Below are 19,748 nucleotides of genomic sequence, written 5' to 3'. Positions count from 1 at the left end.
ATTTATCCTAAATTATTCACTTTTAAATAGTCTTCAACTTCTAGGATTATTGTTAATCCTGGGTTTTTTTGCAAAACATTGTTAGGGAGTCTCCTCACCTAAGATTGTGCGTCCACAAGTTAAATCATCAGCTTCCTCCAAGCAACTTCCTAAGTTCTCGTTTCTAATTTCTCTTGATTTCCTTCTCTTACAGCCTCCCTCCTCCTCTTTTGGGCTCCCTGGCACATGTTTATCACTGCCCAACGTTACTTGTCCCAGCGCGGGCACTTGCGTGGGGTGGGACATCTTCCTCTGCTCTCCTTGGCCATCGCTGCCCAACACCGCTGTAGCCTCTCGCGCGGTGTACGCACCTTCTCACGGCTCTTATTTACTGTATCCAAATCCTGTGGATCTCTTTATTTCTCTCTGTTCTCCAAAAGACCCTAATTTATTTGAGAAACTGAGCACTTCTCTAGTCACGGCTATTTGTCGCTTATTTATAGCCTCTAGTTTTACTTGGTCCCCCTCCCTTCCCCAGCAGCGCTCTGCTCTGAGAAACACCCAAACCACAACCAAACATCTCCCCTTCTCAGGAGGCTTCTGAAGAGCTGTGAACTCGTGACATTTTCCATAGGGGTGAATAAATGATCCTCGGCACAGAGTTAGTCCAAATCTGTGCCCAAAATTCACATGGAACCAAATGTTTTTTTTCAAGTTGGTGGAAAAATGTTCTGATAGCGCTTTTCCCAGTATTTTGCTCTTGAGCACGCCTCTGCACTTCCTGGTTTTGGCCAGGACCAGAAGTGGAAGTGCTGAAATATCATGAGACAGACTGTTCGCATGAGATTTCCCACTCACTTTTCCAGGCCCCAGCCATCGAAGCAGTTTTGATAAACATCTGAAATTTTTCGGTAATTATTTGAACTTAACCTCTGTACTTCTGATTCTGGGTTGCTCAGTGATGCCCTTTTATGTTGGTTCTCCTTGAAAACACAGATTTAACCATCCTTTGTGGGGTTGCAAAGGCTTACCCAAAGCAACCCTTTTCTGCACTGTTCACCAGATACTTGTGGTCACCTGCTCTTTTCCCTCTACCTTTTGTCCTCCTAGACCTCGAGATCATCAATCCTGCTTTCAGTCTGACACCACTCGGGTATTGCTTTTATCTGATGGTCTTTCCTAGAAGCCTTGTCCCTTCAGAGCACCTAAGAGTGAAAGAAACATTAACTATTCGGTCGTGATTTTATATTATATTTCTATTTTTCCAGCAAGTTCTGTATTTGGATGAAATTTAGAATTCAGTTATAACAGGAAAAACCTAGCAATTTAAATCAGTTTTTATTAAAGTGATGACTAAGCTTACCAAATTGTTCTGCATTAAAATGAACAGAGGCACAAAAAATATGAACTATTAGCTATCTGTATTAGCTAGTGCATTGAACTGATTGTTTTTGGTCACAGTGTCCTTGAGTGTTTTAGAACCGGTAAATCTCATGCTTTCTGTTTTTATTTTTATCGATAGACTGTAAGGAAAAGATAAGCGATCATACGTTTTTTGACTCCAGCCTTGAACGTATTAGCCATTGAGCTGTACTGGCAGAACGACTGAAAGTGCAGGAAATATTCCACATGCGTCTGGAGAAGAAGCTAGTTTTTCTGCACGCCATAGTGCTAGGAGTTTGGCTGCTTATTTCCACTAGACTAGTGATGTATAATTCTTTGAACCACAAACACCAAATCTGCGATGCTTGAATATTAACTTTTATTTCACCTGTTTTATTTTATCTACTGCAAATTTAGGCCTTAACAGAAGTGAGAGGTTTAAAATTTACATTGAATTATTTTGAAAAGAAAATTATATTTAATTTGAATGTTTGAAGTTTGATTTTTGACTGATAAAAGTAATTATTTTCCCTACCCTGGCATTAGTTTTCCCCTAGAGTCCTTATTTTTCAGTTTTGTAGTGCAGCCAAGGAAGTGGTGGGAGGCAATGGCAGTGAAAAATCCTTTAAGATATTAAATGTTGAAAGATTAAATAAAAAAAAAATCACGCACCAAATTCACTGAGGCTGTACACTGCTTCCTGCATAGCGCGCAGCAATATATTTCAAATGGAAAAAACCCGAAACAAAACGAAACAGTTGTGACCAAATTCAGTACGGTTAAAGCACGCGATTCGGAGCCTTCAGCTAATTGCGCTCTGGAAATCGCATCTCCGAAATGTCTCCTTCGGGCGCTGCCTCTCGGCCAGGTGCCTTGCTCTGGGCTCGGCTGTGGGAGCGATGCACTCAGATGCGAGCTAGACTCGCGATTAGCGTGGACTGCTTACCCTAAAACAGCCACGAAAGGGAAGCGCTGAGCGTGGCCAGCCTCATTCTGCAGTGACTTACGCTTTTATTTGTGAGTCAGCGTATTTAACAGCGTTAATGTCACGCATGCCCCTTGGAGCAGAAGGCAGCGTATAAACTTGAAGGACCACCGCGAGCTTGAGGACTGAGTCTGTGTCAAGAAATTTCTGCCAGCTCTCGTTATTGGTAGCATATAACATTTTCAGAAATGACAAAGGTCAGAGGAAAATAAATTGTAAATCTCGAATTTGTTTATTCTGTTTATTCGACGTTGTTTTCTGTATTCATTTTCACTGTACCTTTGGCTTTCCTGGGCTCCCTGCTTTAACTGAGCAGCCGCAGGAGAGAACTACTATTGAAAATAGGAAAATTTAATCTTAAAAATAAAATAGTGGCCAGCTGGTCCATGATCAGGTGCATTACCTTTCACTGCATTGAATTTGCTTTCTGAAATTAATGTTAGCTATTGAACATTCGTGTTATCATAGCATAGAAATGTATCATAATTTTTATAGGAACTCATAAATCATACGGCTCAGCCAGTAATTGTAAAGCTTGTCCAAGAGTCGTGTTTGTGCTGAAACTCTCTGCACAAGACGTTTCAGCTCAAAAGAACAATTTTGGAATGAATGCTGTATTTTGAATGAAATGCAATGGCTCTTTCAACATATGGCAATTAGGATGTAGCTCATTCTGGCGGAGGACGCAGGAAGTCTGCAGCTCACATTCCTTAGCATCTCAGGGTGTTGACAATCACTCCTTACGTTGCTAAAAGTAACTCATTATAAATTTATTTTCTTTTTCCTCTTTTGAGGTCTTAAATGTATATTTTTTTAGTTTATACAGCTTTTATAGGTTCAGCCAGCCCGTTGCAGGCCGCTGGCAGCATCGGGAGTGTGAGCTGCCACGCGTGGCCGGGTTGCGCGCGCGCCGCGTAGCGCTGCCGTGGTGCGAGGTGTGGTGGGTCGGCGGTGCCCAGGCACGGCCTTAGCGGTGTATTCGCAGCAGAGCTCTCTTTCAAGGTGAGCATGCTAACGCATGGTTAGCATCCATGCAGCTAGGTTTCTAGGCATGCAGTTTCTTTATTTCCTTTTTTTGGGGCGAAATTAAATATGTACATTTTCTTTAACTTTAGTGCAGATTTTTTTTTTTTTAAATAACATTTCTTTCCCAGCCCCGGTTCTGTTTTAATCATTTCCTGGGCTGAAGTCACAGTCTGGGGGATGACATCATCTCCCCTTCCAAGGAAGCTCCTCTGATGTAGTTCCGGTAATTCAAACAGTAATTCAGTTAATTCTGAATTAAAGCAGTTGTTATTTCAAATATGTTTTTGGTGCAGGATCAGAGGGTGGCTGGGAAGCAGTTTCCTCTATAGAACAGGTAGGCTCTCTAATTAGTTAACGGTAAGGAAATATATGGAACAACAAGAAGGACAAGAGGAACGATAGCTGTACTCTGATCAATTTGCAAAAATGGTCTCCATTTGAAAAGTACTTTATTAGATTATCTGGAGAAATCTGTAATGATCTGCCAATGTAAGTTGTGTGCCCAGACTTGTTACCCAATTATTTCACGTGGGCAATTAACAGCTAAGAGGAGCTCCCTGTAAGCAGTTTGTCTATATTATAGATGAACACTTGGCTCTCTAGTCAGATGTGCAGTACTGTTGCATGCTAGCATTTGATTTCTTTATGTCTATGTATATAGGAGTATATAATTTATATACTTTCTTAAATACTCACATAGCAAACCCTATGGGTAATATTTTGTACATAAAATGTAACTAGCATATAGCACAGTAGTGGCTGCTGTTATTTTTAATGTGACTTTAAATGTCTGGAAGAACAGTGGAGTTTGGGACTTAATTTGGCATTGCCTTTCACATGTCTGTGCAAATGTGTCTGGAAAATATATAAATATATTAATATTTACAGGAAGTCTGTTAAAGTGCATCGATTAGATCTTCTCTTATTCAGCGAATTTCCAATCCCAGTGTCTAGTGACAGCCGCGTACTGATGAGCCGCAGTTGCAAAACCTGCACTCTTAAAGGCAAACGAGTGAAGAATTGAGGTCACCGCAAACTCCACATTGCACACTTAATAAATATAAATGTTTTCAACGTGTAGGAATTTGCACGCATCCCAGTAAGCCTGACCCAGGGGTATAAATAGTGTTTCTTCTGCCCCAAGCTCCGAGCACACAAAGCAGATCGCTTGGGCAAGAAGTATGCAACGAGCGGGAACCAGAACCTTTAGAGATCGTGGTAAAGTTCTTTGTAAGCGTGCAACATCCATCACCTTCTCTGCTGGTCAACTGAACATCTGTAAATTGAGCTGGCAAGGGAAATTAAGGGGTAGGTTGGTCTGGACTATAATAAGCATAAGGAGGCCAACAGTCCATTTTTCTTTTGATCAGCCCTACCGGGAGTGAAGCGCACCAGTTCCCGGCGCTTGTGCAAGGTTGGATTTGGCTTGCAGATGTCGTGGAAATCTGCTCAGTAGTTGTGCTCGGGGTTTGGAGGCTATGAAGGGATCACTCTTTGGAGTAGAGGGTTTACCTTGAATCCTTGGAGCACATCTGGCTTTGGGAATATTGTGGATTCCCTGGTGACCTCCAAGACAAGGACTACTGTGTTTCACTGTGTTTTCATCACTCATTTGGTCACTGCTACTTTGTCACCCACCTGCTTTTGTCAGGTTAGCGCGTCCCACGAGGTCCCTCAGGAGCCCCGGTCTGAGGACGCCAGAACTGCTGACTTTGTCGGAAAGCGTAATACTCACCTTTCCTCACTAGACTTTGCCTGAAGAAGTTATAGAGGACATTGATTTTAGTTCATCACCTAGATTTTAATACGGAGCTGTTTGTATTTATTGACTTTTGTCAACTAATTTACTATTACTTAACATTAAAATGAGCCTAAAAAAGACAGCTGTGAGAAAAAGGATTCTGTAGGAAGCTTCCTTGTTAAAAGGTATATCATAAAAGGGGTGTATTCCCAACCCCTTATCCCCTTCTCCATGATTTCTAGAGTTTGTGAGTGGCAGAAAATGGCAACTGTAGGAAAGGGGGAGCAAACAGATTACTTTTATTTATAGGTATATATTTATTACAGTATTACAGGTCAGCAAAACTGACCTTTGGAATTCACTTTCCGCATGAAACCCTCTAAAAATTTCTGAGAGTGAATGGCCTATTTATGGCAATGGAAGCAAACTTTATTTTGCGAAGTGCAGTGGGGATAGAGAAAGGACGAGGTCCAACTTTGAGGCCCAGTACTGAAAACTAGGAAAGGAATGATGAGGGAGTGGTGCTTGATTGCTTCATTTGGAATAATAAAAACGATGCTTGGCCCATCCTTGTGCTGTCTGCCCTGTGAGGACACAAAGCATAACTGAACAGTAGCCCCACGTCCATTTAGGGACATCTCTGGTATCTTCCAAAATAGCCTACAAAAATCCAGTGATAAACCCCTACAGATACGAGAGAGTATTGCACATGGTCCAGGGCTAGAGAAGGGGAAGAACCTGTTTTTCTGGGAAGACCTTTGGGTGTTTGCAGTTCCCACCGTGGACGAAAGGGGAGCGTTCGTGTGAAGGTGCGCCGTGTCCTGCACGCGCAACCGTCTCGCGTTTCTGCGCTCAGAGGAGCAAGCCGGGAGGAGTGAGAGGAGGCGGTGTTCTTTCACGCGCGTCTATGGATTTGCTTTCATGAATAATGGAAAGTATGATACCTGTATAAATCTCCTTAGATGAGACTAAACTCAAGTATACCTTAATGATGGTAAAATAAAATAACATGTAATCCCCTGGGAGAATACCAAATGCAACGCTTGCTGCCAAAGAAATGTTTATGCTAAAAGGCGTAGACTAGTTATGGAAGGGAAGAAAAGACTTTTTACTTAATCCTGGAAAGAAAGTTGAGACACACATTAGCAGCCAGACAATTATAAGACGTTCCCGAAGAGACAGTGATTATTGGACTTTATGACAGGAAGTCATTGAGAATTTCCTGAAAGAAGTGAAAGAAGAGTGTATTTGCATTCTGCTCAGTGATTTGGGAGTACTTAGATATTTATAGGAAAATTCCAAGAGGTGGTGTGTGTTTTCCATTATACAGATTTCCTATAAAAAATAAATAAATGTTGCCACAGCAAACTAATGGCTGTATATTCTGCTCTCTGCTGCAAAACTTGCCCATGTTAGATTATATTGGGCTTAATTTTTTTCTGAATCCCTGATTTACCTTGCAGGAATTGCAAAATTTCTTACAATACAAAAGGCTCATATTAATGTAAAATTAATATTCGAGGAAAAAAAAAGTGTTATTGAACCTTTTAAATGCAAAAAACCTCAAACCCTTGTGTATCTTTGTTTAGATTCTGAGTTCATACCACCTCCATTTCTCTTTTCTTACTCTCTTTTTAATACAAACCCTCTGGTTTTATAAGGATAACTTGGATAGAAGTTGAAAGGTCTGTGTGTTTTTACAGCTGACACAGGTTTAAATTGGGTGGGTAAGTTGGGAGGACCTACCCTAGCAGCAGCTTTGCTAGCGGTTTTGCATGCAGGGCCAGATTTTGGGCAATAACCATGCAAGAGAGGCAGGCTCTGCCTTCGAGCGCCTCGTGCCCGTACCGAGTCCCCTTCCCAACCCGCTTTCATGTGCACGTGAACATGGGGGACTTCACAGCTGTTGCTCTCTGGAAACTATCTACATGCCTGGTTGTTTCTCCCCTCTCCCTATCAGGTTTGGATGTATTCTAAAAGCAGCAGAATTTGGCTGTTTTTTCTTTCAAGCCTGCAGGATTAGTAGGCGAATAGCTCGATTCGTTCTCAAGGCTTTTGTGTGCGTTTGTAAGTGAGTGCATACGTGGCACCTGGATGCGAAAGTTGGAGGAGGGAGAGCAACGTTGCATTGGAGGTGCTGTTCAGCCGTGAACGTGGGGAGGGCTGGCGTTCCCACCTCCCTCCGCCGGAGGAGCCGGCTCTCAGGGTCCTGCTCCAGAGGACACCTCGGCTCTGGGGCCATGCCTCCCATGGGAGGTGTGAAGCCAGCGCCGTTGAGGAGCACCTGCAGGTCCCACGAGCACCTGCAGGTCCCCCGGGTGGGAGGGACCCTGGGAGCACCTGGCCTTGCGTGAGCCATGCTCTGGGTCAGCTGGAGCAGCCGGCAGCCTAGACCCTAATCTTCAGTCCGTCCCCACTGAAGAAAACGAGATGTGAGGGCTCTTTCAATTCAGGATCTGAAATACCCTGCAGGAACTAGGCCTAGGAGCCCTGGAAAGCCGTGGGTCTGACCCCAGCACTTCCATCTCCTCGTTATGTGGTCGTAGACAAGTCGTTTAGCACGAAGATGTTGACATCCGTGTGGAAGCCTCATTCCACATTTAAACACTAAAACATGTTGTTTTTAGAGCGATTGTGCAAGCAGGCTCCCATTGTTCTTTGTGAAGTCGCTCTTGATTCACTCTTCTATAAATTAAATCAGGATCAGACCCACCTCCCCAAAGAGAAGAGAATGAAAATATTTTATGTTTTGTTTGGTATGCAGGTTGGGGTGAAGAAGTCATAATTTCCCCAAATTGTGGGGTAATCTGATCCTATCAATTCTGTTTTTCCAGTAAATGGGTTATTTTTTCTCACATCCAAATCCTTCAAGTTCTATCTCAGCGTGTTTTAACAATTAATCTAAAACATAATAATTCTAGTTAATGCTTCTCTCTACACAATGGCTTTTGTTTGACTTCAAGTTATGGTGTGTGTGAACTTCCTTTCAAGCTAATACTCCAAGCCTAAATTCATGTGAAGTTGTAAAACGTGACATTGCCGATGCTTTAGGGAAGCTGAAGCCTGTTTTCCCACCCCGGGGGAATTACCCTGGCACCGATGACTTTGAGGATCGGCCGGTCTCTGGCAGAAGAGGTCGGAGTTTGTTTCAGGGTGTGAGACTGTGAGATACAGCTGGTCAATAGTCTCTCCTCTTCCAGACCAAGTTAGTTTTGGGACTGAACTGATTTATTTAGGAAATTTATATATTCTCCATCACGAAATCATGATGCCGCCATTATTTGCAGCTCTTTTCCTCTCTTTGGGCTTGCTCCCCGGAGCCCATCAGTGGACTGAGGCAGATTACGGGGGTTTGTTGCTAGACTGTTCTTTTTAACTGGTGTTGTGTGTACACAAAAGCACATACATTTTTTAAGAAGTTGATCTGTGCAGACATCAACAGGATATTATTAGTCCCGAGAACTGACGACAGTTTGACAGCCTGATGCGTAGAGGAAGGAAGTTTACAAACATCTCGGAGAGAGCCATGTCGAGCAGTTGAAGGAAATGAGGCATGTCCTGCTGTTATTGTGCTTATAGCACTGGGCGTCCCAAGGGGCCGAACAAGCCCATCTTGAGACCTCAGTCTGGCAAAGAACAAGTTGAGTCATATTTTATTTTTGTTGTTTTTGTTACTAGTCTATTATTGTTCCAGTTGTGATGTTGCTTGTAAACAAACTGCTGCTCTAATTTTATTTGCAGCTATTGAATGATAGATTAGTCACATACGTACAAAACAAACATCTAAAGCTAGTCATTATTTTTTATTTTTTTTTTTAACGTTGCCATGTGTCAGCTCCGGTACCTCCCAGGGTGGTGGGTGCAGGTACCGCGTCCGACGTGTGTCCGGAGGGCTCCGAGCGCCCTGCCCAGGGAGCTCCATGGGGAGTAACTTACACCAGACTTTGCGCTGACACAAAATCGACAGGGCTGAAGGTTTAAATCCGTTGGATGAGGGAAAGCGTCTGTTGCTGCTGTCTGGGACGAGTCTTCGGACTGGGTGCGGTGGAGGGTGAGGGAAGGAGCCCAGCGCGGACCCCGCTTTCTGCTACTGCTCTTCCGCGGGGTGCCAGTTCTGCTCCCAAGGAGCCAGCCACTCGCAGAACATCTCAGATGTTTTTTAGTGAAGGCCGATGGCATTCACTCAATGGAAAAACTTTAAGTCCTGACAGCTCTGTCCCAGAGTTGAACTGGTTTCTGAAGAAGTTAAAGGTTTTCTAGAAGATGCATTGTTCTCTTACAGAGATTCTTTTTTACAGTTGTCAGAAAATACCCCCTTCCCATGACTTCAGAAACAGGCAGTGTTAGCGTGAGAAATTGTCTGAAGTCCTTTTTTTCCTTAGCTTGCCATGATACAAATGTCTCTCCAACGGAAGCAGTAGAATCCGGAGGGTTAGGTGTCCAGCGCGCAGAGCGCGTGCTCTCCAGACACCTACCCTGAATTCGGGAGCGTATTTCCCCGAATATTCAAGCGCCGTAATGCACACCCGACCTGTGATTGGTTTGTCCTGGCTATCTGTCGGTCTTTGCCGAAACCCTTCCTGTATTCAGAAGCAACAGGCATCTTCTGATCACATCCCGGCGAGGATGTCTCTCCGCTCCCGAGGTTTCCTCCGACCAGCAGAAGCATCTCCGACTCCAGCTCCCCTTCCCAGCTCCTTTCTGGAGCATGCTGGGGTGCCAGGGGATTCACCCTTTGGAAGGAAGACGTGTAAAATTTTATTAAAAATTTAAATGCAGCACCAGCTGCTTGCAGGGCAGTTACAGTGAGGGTGACACCAGTGTGTCCCAGTGGTGGCAGCCAGTGTCACGGAGGTGACAGCAACCAACGCAGGCCGGCCGGACGCTGAAGTTAGCAATAGCAAGCGTAGAGCACGGGGAGAGAGGAGAAATACTGCGCAGAACAGCTCTCAGCCTAAAACTTTCCCTTTAGCTGTGTTTATTTTTTTAAGTATTTCCTTGCTTAGCATTTTAATCTTGATTTCTACTGTTTTTTATTGTCTCTCTCCCTCTTCCTCCCCGCCTCTTATGCCTTATGGCTGTTTTGCTCTTTGGTGTGACATAGGTTCAGGACAGCTCTTTGGGCTATGGCAGCCTATGAGCCCTCTAGGACAGAGCGCGGGTTGTTTCCAGCCTCGTGCTCGCACTCGTGCTCGGGGAGAGCCGCGCGGCCCGGCTGGCCGTGCAGGTCCCGGCACGCGTGACTCAGCCGCAAGTCACCCCGTCCCAGAGCCATGAGTCAGCCGCTGCCGTTCCCCACCGCGCTTCGCTTCCAGCGTTTCTTCATTTCAGTAGCTCAAGTAATTCAAGAATTGAGCAGTCATTCACAGGAGCGAAATAAAGTAGACTTCTAATGTGCATATACTAACAAGAAAGCTTCGTGCTGGCATTTGATGAATATCTATAGATTTTGTAAAGCCAGTAGATTATCGCTTGCGTTACAAAGAGTGGAAAAAAAAAATCAAACAGAGTTAAAGTGTATGCTAACTCTCCTGTTCATGTTTATAGTACAGTTTTATTACTGAAGGTAAGACAGATAACTGGGCATTACTCCAAATTCCTGGCAGTTTTTCTTTTCCAAGGCACTAATATTGGAATTAGCATGTTGTTTTAAATCCATTACCTTTCTTCACCTTCATAATTGCTTGTTCTTAGGGGAGAAGACTGAAAACGCAGCGCTCATAAAGCAGACTTGTTATGCAACGTATGTAAAATTATATTGTTTTATCCTTGGGATTTATTTTAATCTCTCTGTGTGTGCATTTTTGTATGCTTTGCATTTGTATGTCCTTTGATTATTTAAGCGTATATATGGCACACAGGTGATGGACCGGTACCAGAACTCACGATACTAGTCCTTTGGCGCTTCAAGAAGTTGGTATGTCACCATGTAGGAAATTATATTCATGTGCGAACACTACTGACCTGCCCATTTCTGGCATCATGATGACATGGGCTGTTGTAGAAACCGTAGCAATCCAGGAATGGCGAAATTTCCTTATACACAAGTAGAGAAGACAATGTTCCCAGTGTGGTTTAGTGCTGTACGGTCTTCCTGAGCCCATAGGGAAGTGACTGCATTTCTTCTTTGGGTGCTCGTAGCCTTCCCAAAAAGTCCCAGAGCGAACTTGGTCAAGGCTCCAGCCACGGGAACGTTGCTCATCTGAACCGTGTGGGTGGCTGCGACACGGATAGGATGTACAGCTTATCTCAGTGTGTACATGTCAGTTCGCTGTGCTGTCGCTTGCGGGGAGGAAAGCCACCTCTGACCAGCAATCGAAGCATGGTCTGACTCTGCATCAAAAATAGTCTCAATGAGAAGATGAGGTAGTCAGTAACGTAGCAGAAACCTTTGCTCGTTGCAGCTCGAAGAGTCGAAATAAGCTGACGAACAAAGAGACAGCAGGAGAGAGCATTTACTGCTAACAATTGACTGGATCCCATGCCCTTGGGGAAGTTTTTGTTCTTTTCTTGGTAGGGGAAATAGCTTGGATGAAAGATAGGAGGATATGAAATAAGTTTAACAGCAGGAAGTTGTGTAAACATGATTAATTCCATTAATGGAAACTTTCAAATTGAAGGTTGTCAGTCCTTGTGTATATACCTCTTGTTTTCTTAGGAAACATCATGCAGGGTATTGAAACACTATCATAAGGTAAAGCATTAAAAAAATTGAGAGAGAAGGGTGTGCTTGGTTAGTTGCTTGGAAAGAGTAGGAAAATGCTGCTGGCTTGCCCAAGATTAGAGTAGATTTGGAAGGCTTCATGTCATGTTTTCCTGCCATGTTTTACTTGCCCTGTATGAATAACAGCTTGCAAAGCTGGACGGGGAATAAGGCATACATGAGAACGCTGTAAAAACAGTGTAAAAACAGCCTCTCCATGGCTGCTGGCAAGAATATGGCTTCAAACACAGTAATGAAGGGACTCTAAAACCGAGCCAGTAGCATCGCTCAGCAAAAGCACAGGTTACCATTTTGAGTAAAGATAAAGATGGTTTTGGAAAAACACGCAGTGGCATTTAGTCTGACTTGTGAGGTGCTAAGATGTGGCTACTTGGGAGAAGCAACAGCAAACAACTCGTCTCTCTCCAAAAACGTCATGCCAACGTTGAGGTTGCGGAGCACAAGCTTGCAAGGTGCTCTGCTCTCTACTTTAGAAGGGCTAACGAGTTGCATTCGTTTTCCCTCTTATTTAGGTAGTAATCAATCAATTTTTCAAAGACTGTAAACATGCATCCATACATATGTGTGTGTATATGTGAATCCATATGGGTGGGTAGGTGAGTTTATACATTTGGCTGCGGATGGCCTTGCTTAGGCTCCCCCAGCGCGCCCCGCGCCGTTGAAATAAGATGCAGCTGACACCAGTCTCGTTGCCTTTTTATGATATGGGGATGCGGTGGTATCAAAGCAGGCAGGATGAAAGCACGAAAGCTTCCTGTTTCCAGCTGTTTTCCTCAGCAAAGACCTTTTTTTTTTTCTCCCAAAGATGATGCTTCCTTTTAAGGGGTTTTTAATCTGCAAACTGTTTCCTCAGTTTATTTCACTACAGCGAAATGTGTTCCCTTTAGGTCATATCTGTCTCTTTTAAAAAGCCAACCTGCCCTTTTCAGCAGTTTTATTTGCTACTCAAAAGAACAAACATAACTTTATAAAAAACCTTTAATGAAGTACAAAGACCAATAAACCTTTTGCCACTAGAGCTGAAAATTTATAGTGTTTTTTTTTTTTTAAGGGAAACCTTGAATAAATTTAGTGAGAAAATATACTGACTTCGTGACACTTTAGAGTTGTAGGCAGTATTGAATACTCAGACTCTTGTATTTTTACCTTTGCTTAGTGTACGAAAAGTGGGCTTAGATTTATGTGTCACGAGTGAAAAATGCTTTATTTGGGGACGCTAGTAACTTTAAATAATGGAAGAAATAGTGATTTTGGTCCCAAACAAAACAACAACAAAAAAAAAAGAAACCAAACCACCTCTCGCAGCTGCTTCCCGGTCGTTAGCCTCTTTTCATTAAACTGCTCTCTCTCTGTTTACCCTCTCCCAGGGCAAACACGTATTATTAAAATATATCGCGCCTCTGTCCGCGGCGGCCCAGTTCTGCTGGCGAGCCTCGCTGCTGTTGGAAGTGCGCTGCGGTCTGGGGAAACGTTCTGGAGCTGCATAAAAATATCTCAATTAACATATTGAGAAGGGCAACAATTGTCAGGGTGGAAGGGCTTCAGAAAGCAGCGCGGGCTGTAAACAGGATGTGCTTGAAATGCCCTCGCGGGCGGCCCCGCCGCTGCGGTCTGCCCGCCAGCGCCTGCCCGGGATCAGCGCTTCCGAAAATAATCTCCGGGCCCCGCGCAAGACATAGCGCTCCGGTTTTCGGTCCGTTAAAAGAGGGTTTCTTTCTTAGTGACCCATCCGACGGGAGAGTACGGAAGTTGCTAAAAACTCCCGTCAGAAAGCCGCGGGCTCTTTCACGGCTTTAATTCTCAGCAGCGTTGTCCAAAGTCATCATTTAGAAAGATGACTTAAATGATGGTCTAAAGACACAGAGGATTTTCAGTGCTGCTTGGAAAATTTCCCTTTTCCCGTCTTTTCCGGCCAGCACCTTTGCGGTCCCTAACGTTCCTAGGAGCCGCTCCACTTCCTTAGGGCACCTGGGCCCCAGGTCCAGAAGGACGGACCTGAAACGGCTTCCTGCTTACAGGTGGCTTGCTTGCTTTTTTTTTTTTTATTTTTTTTTTATTTTTAATGAGTGCCACCGCAAAGGAATCGAGGCCTTCTCAGGAACAGCCGGAGACTCGAAGGCCTCTCTGTTTCCTATGAGCATATGGTCAGACTGCAAAATAGCAGCTGCTACCTGAGCACAGGGCAGAGCCTCAGAAGGTAGGAGATGAAGAAGGCATCAAGAGACCCTCCTTCAGTGATCTTTCAGTTCAAAATCAAATGCTGCCATTAGGTAAGTTATCCCTGGCAGAAGCTTCAAGGGTTGCAGTCGTGCCTCAGCTGTTCACGGAGGAGTGGAAGTTTTCCTAAAGTGGTAAATAATTTCTCAAACTTCCATTGTATCTAGTACAGTTGACTTACATTGCCTCAAAAGAGTGGAGTGAAAAGTGCGACCTGAACACATCTGATACAAGAAGGCATGCAGGACAAGTATTGAAGGTGGTAGGACAGATATTGAAGGCTGAGGAATTTTAGCAGATATATTTGGTATTCATTGTTATCCTGTAAAGAGAACAGAAAGCTTTGGGAAAGTTCATGAAATCATCTGCTTTGGAGAAAGAAGGCTCCATTAATGGTTGTTTATATACCAGGGAGACTAATAAGCAAGGTACGGTGAAGGTAGCCCGGTTTCCCCGTTGGCTGAGGTTGACCAGTGCTCATAATGTATATTTAGCAACAGCGCCGTGTAGCAGGCGCGGATGGATGAAGGTTGCATACAAGTGAAAGATTCCTGGTGGGCGAGCAAGGCGGCGGTACCTGTGATCAGCAGTACCTGTGACCAGGTACGTTGTGTTTATTGAGGATAGTCATCCTTTTATTTTTTGTCAGTAGGTATAACAAGTGGGTAGTGCTTTGTGTATGCTACAGTGATGAATTAATTTGGTGTTCATTGTGGTAGCACTGATCATAATGAATTAATTTGGCATTCATGTGGATGTCATGCCTTTTTTTTTTTTTTTTAGCTTTTCTATTACAATGCAGAATTAGTTAATAGACACTTAAAGCGTTACACATCCAATTCAGTTGTCATCATGACCTGTTTATGCTGTTCCCTCGTCTGGATGTTGCAAGCATATTGTATTCATTTTCTGGAGAAAGGTTTGCTGCATGGCAGCGGGCAAGTCTGAGTTGCAGTGATGGTGCAGAAGGTGTTTGAAAGTTGCCATTCCTCTTCTGCTCGCCTGTTTTTAAGTACCTGAACAAACTCCAAGGGTGCAATATGGGATCGAATCTGCATAGCTTGGGATTACATTCTGCAGTGTAATGCCCAGATCAAAATGCATTGTAAGTAATTTGTGGCATCTTTGAAGACAGATAGACTTCTCCTTCCGTAAATGTTAAATAGTGAAAATGCCATGAAAAGTACAGTCCTTTTCTCCTTTATTCTCCCCAAAGGTGCCTAGCTGATAAATATATAACATTATTTTTCTGTTCTTTTAAAGAGGGCATGTGATTGCATATTCAGTATGGTAATTACATAAACATATCTTTTACAAATGCATTTTCTTTTCCATTGATAAAATAAATAGTTTAACTGGGAGACGTGCTGGTGAGTCGCAACAGTTTCAGCTGGTTTAAAACTGATCTGCCTGACACGTTGTGGTGTTGCAGGAAATGTATTTAAATAGGCCTTTCACATCAAGGGAGTGGTTTTTAAAGCCTTTAAACAGATATTTTTTAACTGTGGGTGTTTTCATAGTTAGTTCTTGCCATGTACTGTGTATGTTAAGATCTTAGGCAAAAGATGTAATTCTTGCTACAGATGTTCTACAGTGAGACGCCTCATGGACGTGGATGGTTGCATGGAATTTCTTGTTCATAAAGTGCCTAATTATTAGTGTGATCTAGACCTAAAAAGGTACAAACAGAGGAAAGAGAATAATAGTTGTATAAAGTCAACAGAGAGCATTATGATCCTCTGATGCAATGTAGCCAACTTGACATTTTACCACCAGACTCAGTGTTTGATGTTTTATTTGGCTGGGGAAAAGCGACATGTTTATCTCGGCACTTGTTTTTTTCTTCTCAAACAAAAGGAAATTTCTAAGTTTTGCTTGCAGTGAAAAGCAAGAAAACATGAGCTAAGCTTAATGCCCTATAAACCCCCCCGCCCCCCCCAAAACAGAAAGGAAGCAGAGAAGAAAGCGAATTTCATTTAACCCATCAGGAGTGAAGCAGTTTGGGTTCAGTGTGATAATGACCTAATTTCTGCACCAGCTTCTGGTTGAAGTGGAGTGTGTATTTTCAGAAAGGACGGTTTTTCAGCTCAAGAAAAATGTAGCCCACTGGCTCAGAGCATAGTATTAAGCACGGGAGAGAGCATGCTTGGACGAGGATGGGATGGTTTGTTCAGTCTTTTTGGTGTCAGGTGCTTGAAACCCACTGGGTTAATACAGTAATGTTTTTATTGGATCTCTCTGACTTTACATAACGGATGTGTAAGCAGCTTCAGAATAGGCGCATGAGTTGGGTAGGAGTTATTCCCTCCAAGATCAAGGGAAGTCTAAGACAGCTTTGGAAAAGCTCATTTTGGGGAGAAAAACAGAGATTTACATTTTAGTAGCATTGTAACATTACAAATAAAGCCAAACCTCAGAGAAGTGTTGAGAATGAACACATTGCATTTTGGCACGCTTACAACATTGATGCAATACTTGCATTTAAATGCTTTATTTGATAGCTTTTAACAGAGCTGGCTCAGTTGAGTTTCAGGAATCTGAATTTACTTATGCGCGTCTAAAAGCCCACCGTGGTACACGGAGGTCCCGTGTTGGTTCCTCACTTGCTCCGTATTTAATGAGCGGTGAAGTTGCAGAGCCCAGTGTCCCGCGGGTGCGTATGTGAGCACGGAAAGGGGGAGGACAGAGCCGAGGGGCTGGGTCCCATCCATGGGGAGCCAAAGGACGCTTCCTCCTGGCCGGCGTCCCGAGGAGAGGAGGACATCTGGCTCCGTTCAGCAGGGAGCTCTATTGAATCGGTATTTTTAAGCGTAACAGCAAGACGTTCTTTTTTAGTGCATACGAGGTATCGCTGCATCCACTATAGTGAAGAGCTCTTTTCTCCTGGACGCTGAAATACCCCAAATAATGGATTTTGGGGAGTTTGCACGTTTCAGCTTTGTGAGTCGTGGAGAATTCAAATGCAGTCTGAAATGACCATCCCAAAGAGGGCCCGCGCGGGACTGAGGTGCCAAATTCCCGCTGTCCCTCTCCTTGTAGGTTCAAGTCTGAGTGAAAATGGCAACGAAAATGTACCCCCGGTTATACCGTGTGTTGGGACAGCTACATTTCTGTAGCCTCTTCCTGGCCATCAGATTCATCCTGTTCACATTTACAGCGTGAACTAATCGGTCTCAAACGTATTTTAAAAAGCCTTGTAGGTGCCTGCAGTTGTTACGAGCCCAAATCTGTAACCCACCCCCGTTTTATCCCACCTGCCGTTACTGGCCTTTGACCAGCTGCGCCACGGTTTGCGTCCCCCCGCGGAGGCTGCCTTAAACGAGGGGGACTCGTCAGGTGACGTCACAGCACGGCCTTGAAAATATAAGAAACTCGCTCGCCTTGCTGCAGTGCGGTAGCTCTCCTGAAATTCCCGTAGAGCTGATTTCGGGTAGATTTTTTTCCCCTCGTCGGTTCATCTTTGCCCTGAAACGTACGGGTTGTCTCTCGAGCGCGTGGCCAGGACAGAGGAGGAGTTTGCTAAGGGCTGTCGTAACACACTTTAAATGCAAATACATCTAGGGTAGTTTTAATGAAATGTTAGTAGAGATGAAGTCATTCTAAAGTAGGCTGAAATTAAAGCGCTGTTCTCAAAAAACTACAAGTTTAGCAGAAAATGTCCGTTGAGTTTCATCGGGCATTTTTCTTCTGTTTAGGTTTGATTTCCTTTTCATCAGATTTGCATGGGTTGCAATCAAGACAGTATCTTTTGCTCACTGCAGTCGGTATAATTCGTGACTTTTGCAGCAGCCGGTTGGAGAATGCTCTGTACTGGTGGGGGCTGTTTTTTGGTTGTGGGTTTTTCGTGTGTGTGTGTGTTTTTTTTTTTTCTTTTTACCTCGACTTTTTCCAGTTACACATTCCTCGCTAATCTTTCTGTTTCCAAGAAACATAAATATTGGGAATTAACCAGTCATGTACTGGCCAGAGAGGTACAAAACCCAGCTGCTAGTGTGGTCTGTAAAAATCTGCATCATGCTGAAGCGTACGCAGGAACGGTCGGTGCCGATGCGCTCGCGGTCCCGAGCGGCCCGTTCAGCGCCAGCCAGTTGGTCGCTGAGTTGATTCCCCACCTCTAAGCGCACAGAGCTTGCGTTGTTTTTCCCATGTTTGATTCGGGGTTTTTTTTTTGGGGGGGGGGTTGAGTTTGGTTTATAACAGGAGAACGAGCCAGCGCTCGGCCCGGGGTCCCAAGGCGAAGGTCCCCCCGGGCGTAGCCAGCCCCCGCGCTGCCCGTGAGCCACCAGCTTCGTTTTCTTCGCTTCTGCGACCTTGAAGCCACGAGTCAGCTTTAGCAGTTCGGGAACGGTTTAGAGCAAGGCAAAACTGGATAGGGGTGAAAACAGATGTTAACGTCTTTGTCTTGCTTTTTTTATTCGCCTCTCAAAAGCAGGTAGGAAGAGCCCGGTTTTGCTCGTGCTGTTACGGTGCGTCCTTCCCCACGGTCTGCTTGCCGCGTGGGGTCTGCAGTTCAGTGAGCGTTTCCGCAGGGGTGCCCCAGGCTGAGACCTCCTCTGCCAGACTTTCTCCCGACCCTTCCTAGATGCCAGCACCCTGGCGTTTTCAGGAGTTCCCGGATTAAGCTGAGCGTGCCCTGGGTTAAGTTTTTACTGGCATATTTCAGCACCAACGCGTATTACCCGAATCTGAAAACGCTCCTCTTCCAGCTCCTTCGGCGGGTTCTGCTGGAGGCCGTGCCTCTGCGCGCTCCCCTGTGAAGGTGCGCAGTTAATTGCCCCCATCAGGCTCAAGAACATACTTTTGGGCACTTTTTCCCCTTTCAAACCAGGGCACCTGGTTTTTCATGAGAGCAGCTACAGCGTGCTAAACGTGCCGGCGCCTGCACGAGGCTGTGAGTTATCGGACTGCCTTATTCCAGGGAATAATCTCCATAACACACGTGAGCAGAGCGCTAACCTGGCTCGTCTTCCCCTGGCCGAGCGGGGGCCCGGGGGCCCTCCCCAGATTGCCGTGATATATTGCAGCGTCGCTGCCAGCGGTTAATAAGATTACTAATGCAGCGTAACTGTGCAGCAAATTATTAAATGCTATTCGGTACGATTATTCAGCTTATTTTAGCAATTTGTGAGAGGGGGCTCGTTGTAAATCAGACTCTTCATATGTTATTTTTGTGAATCAAGAGTTAAATTGAATCCAACATTTTAAGCACTGAGTCACCAAAAACAAAACTGGAGCTGGTACTTCATAATAAGCTGCCGGAAAAAATCCTCCACTATTGTGCAGAGGAAAGACTCAATAAATTCACTGGTCCTTCCCGTATCTTATTCCAAATGCAGTACATGGAGTTTTCTATAAAATTGTAGCTCTCACCGCTTTTATGTTCTCTGTGTATGTCTTTCCACTGTCAGAAACTTTTGGGTCCTTGTGCAGGTAGTTAATGTTAAGGATATAAACCGTAGGAATTAATTATCTAGCTTTTAATTACTAAAGCACAGGTTTTCCTAATATTTCACGGCCCACTAAACCACATGTCACGGTATTACTGCTGTGTTGGCAAAAAACTGGCATGCTCAAGTGAAGGCGAGGGTCAGCTCCACCGCTGCGTGTGTCCCGGGCCCCGGCCGGTGGCTTGGCCTCCCTTCCCTGCCACCGCTTCTGGTTCGGGGAACTTCGATTCTGGAAAAGGCTCTTGT

At 44.4% G+C, this 19,748-nt stretch overlaps 1 protein-coding gene across 35 annotated transcripts in view; it reads left to right on the top strand.

Annotated features, from left to right (window-relative positions):
* Window positions 1-19,748, top strand: part of LOC138064405 (transcription factor 4) — a 235,535-nt gene that overhangs the window by 37,491 nt on the left and 178,296 nt on the right. Inside the window, exon 1 of one of the 35 annotated variants that reach the window (XM_068926735.1) lies at window positions 10,815-10,857. The exons of 33 other annotated variants lie outside the window; for them this stretch is intronic. In XM_068926735.1, the coding sequence (XP_068782836.1) occupies window positions 10,851-10,857 (7 nt within the window). In that variant the 5' untranslated portion in view covers window positions 10,815-10,850. Of the gene's footprint in view, window positions 1-10,814; window positions 10,858-14,080; window positions 14,109-19,748 lie in introns of those variants that run through there. One more of the 35 variants, XM_068926734.1, reaches the window with a different exon arrangement.

Source organism: Struthio camelus, chromosome Z, assembly GCF_040807025.1.
Source record: "Struthio camelus isolate bStrCam1 chromosome Z, bStrCam1.hap1, whole genome shotgun sequence".
NCBI lineage: Eukaryota > Metazoa > Chordata > Aves > Struthioniformes > Struthionidae > Struthio > Struthio camelus.
This window is presented reverse-complemented; position numbering and strand designations above follow the sequence as displayed.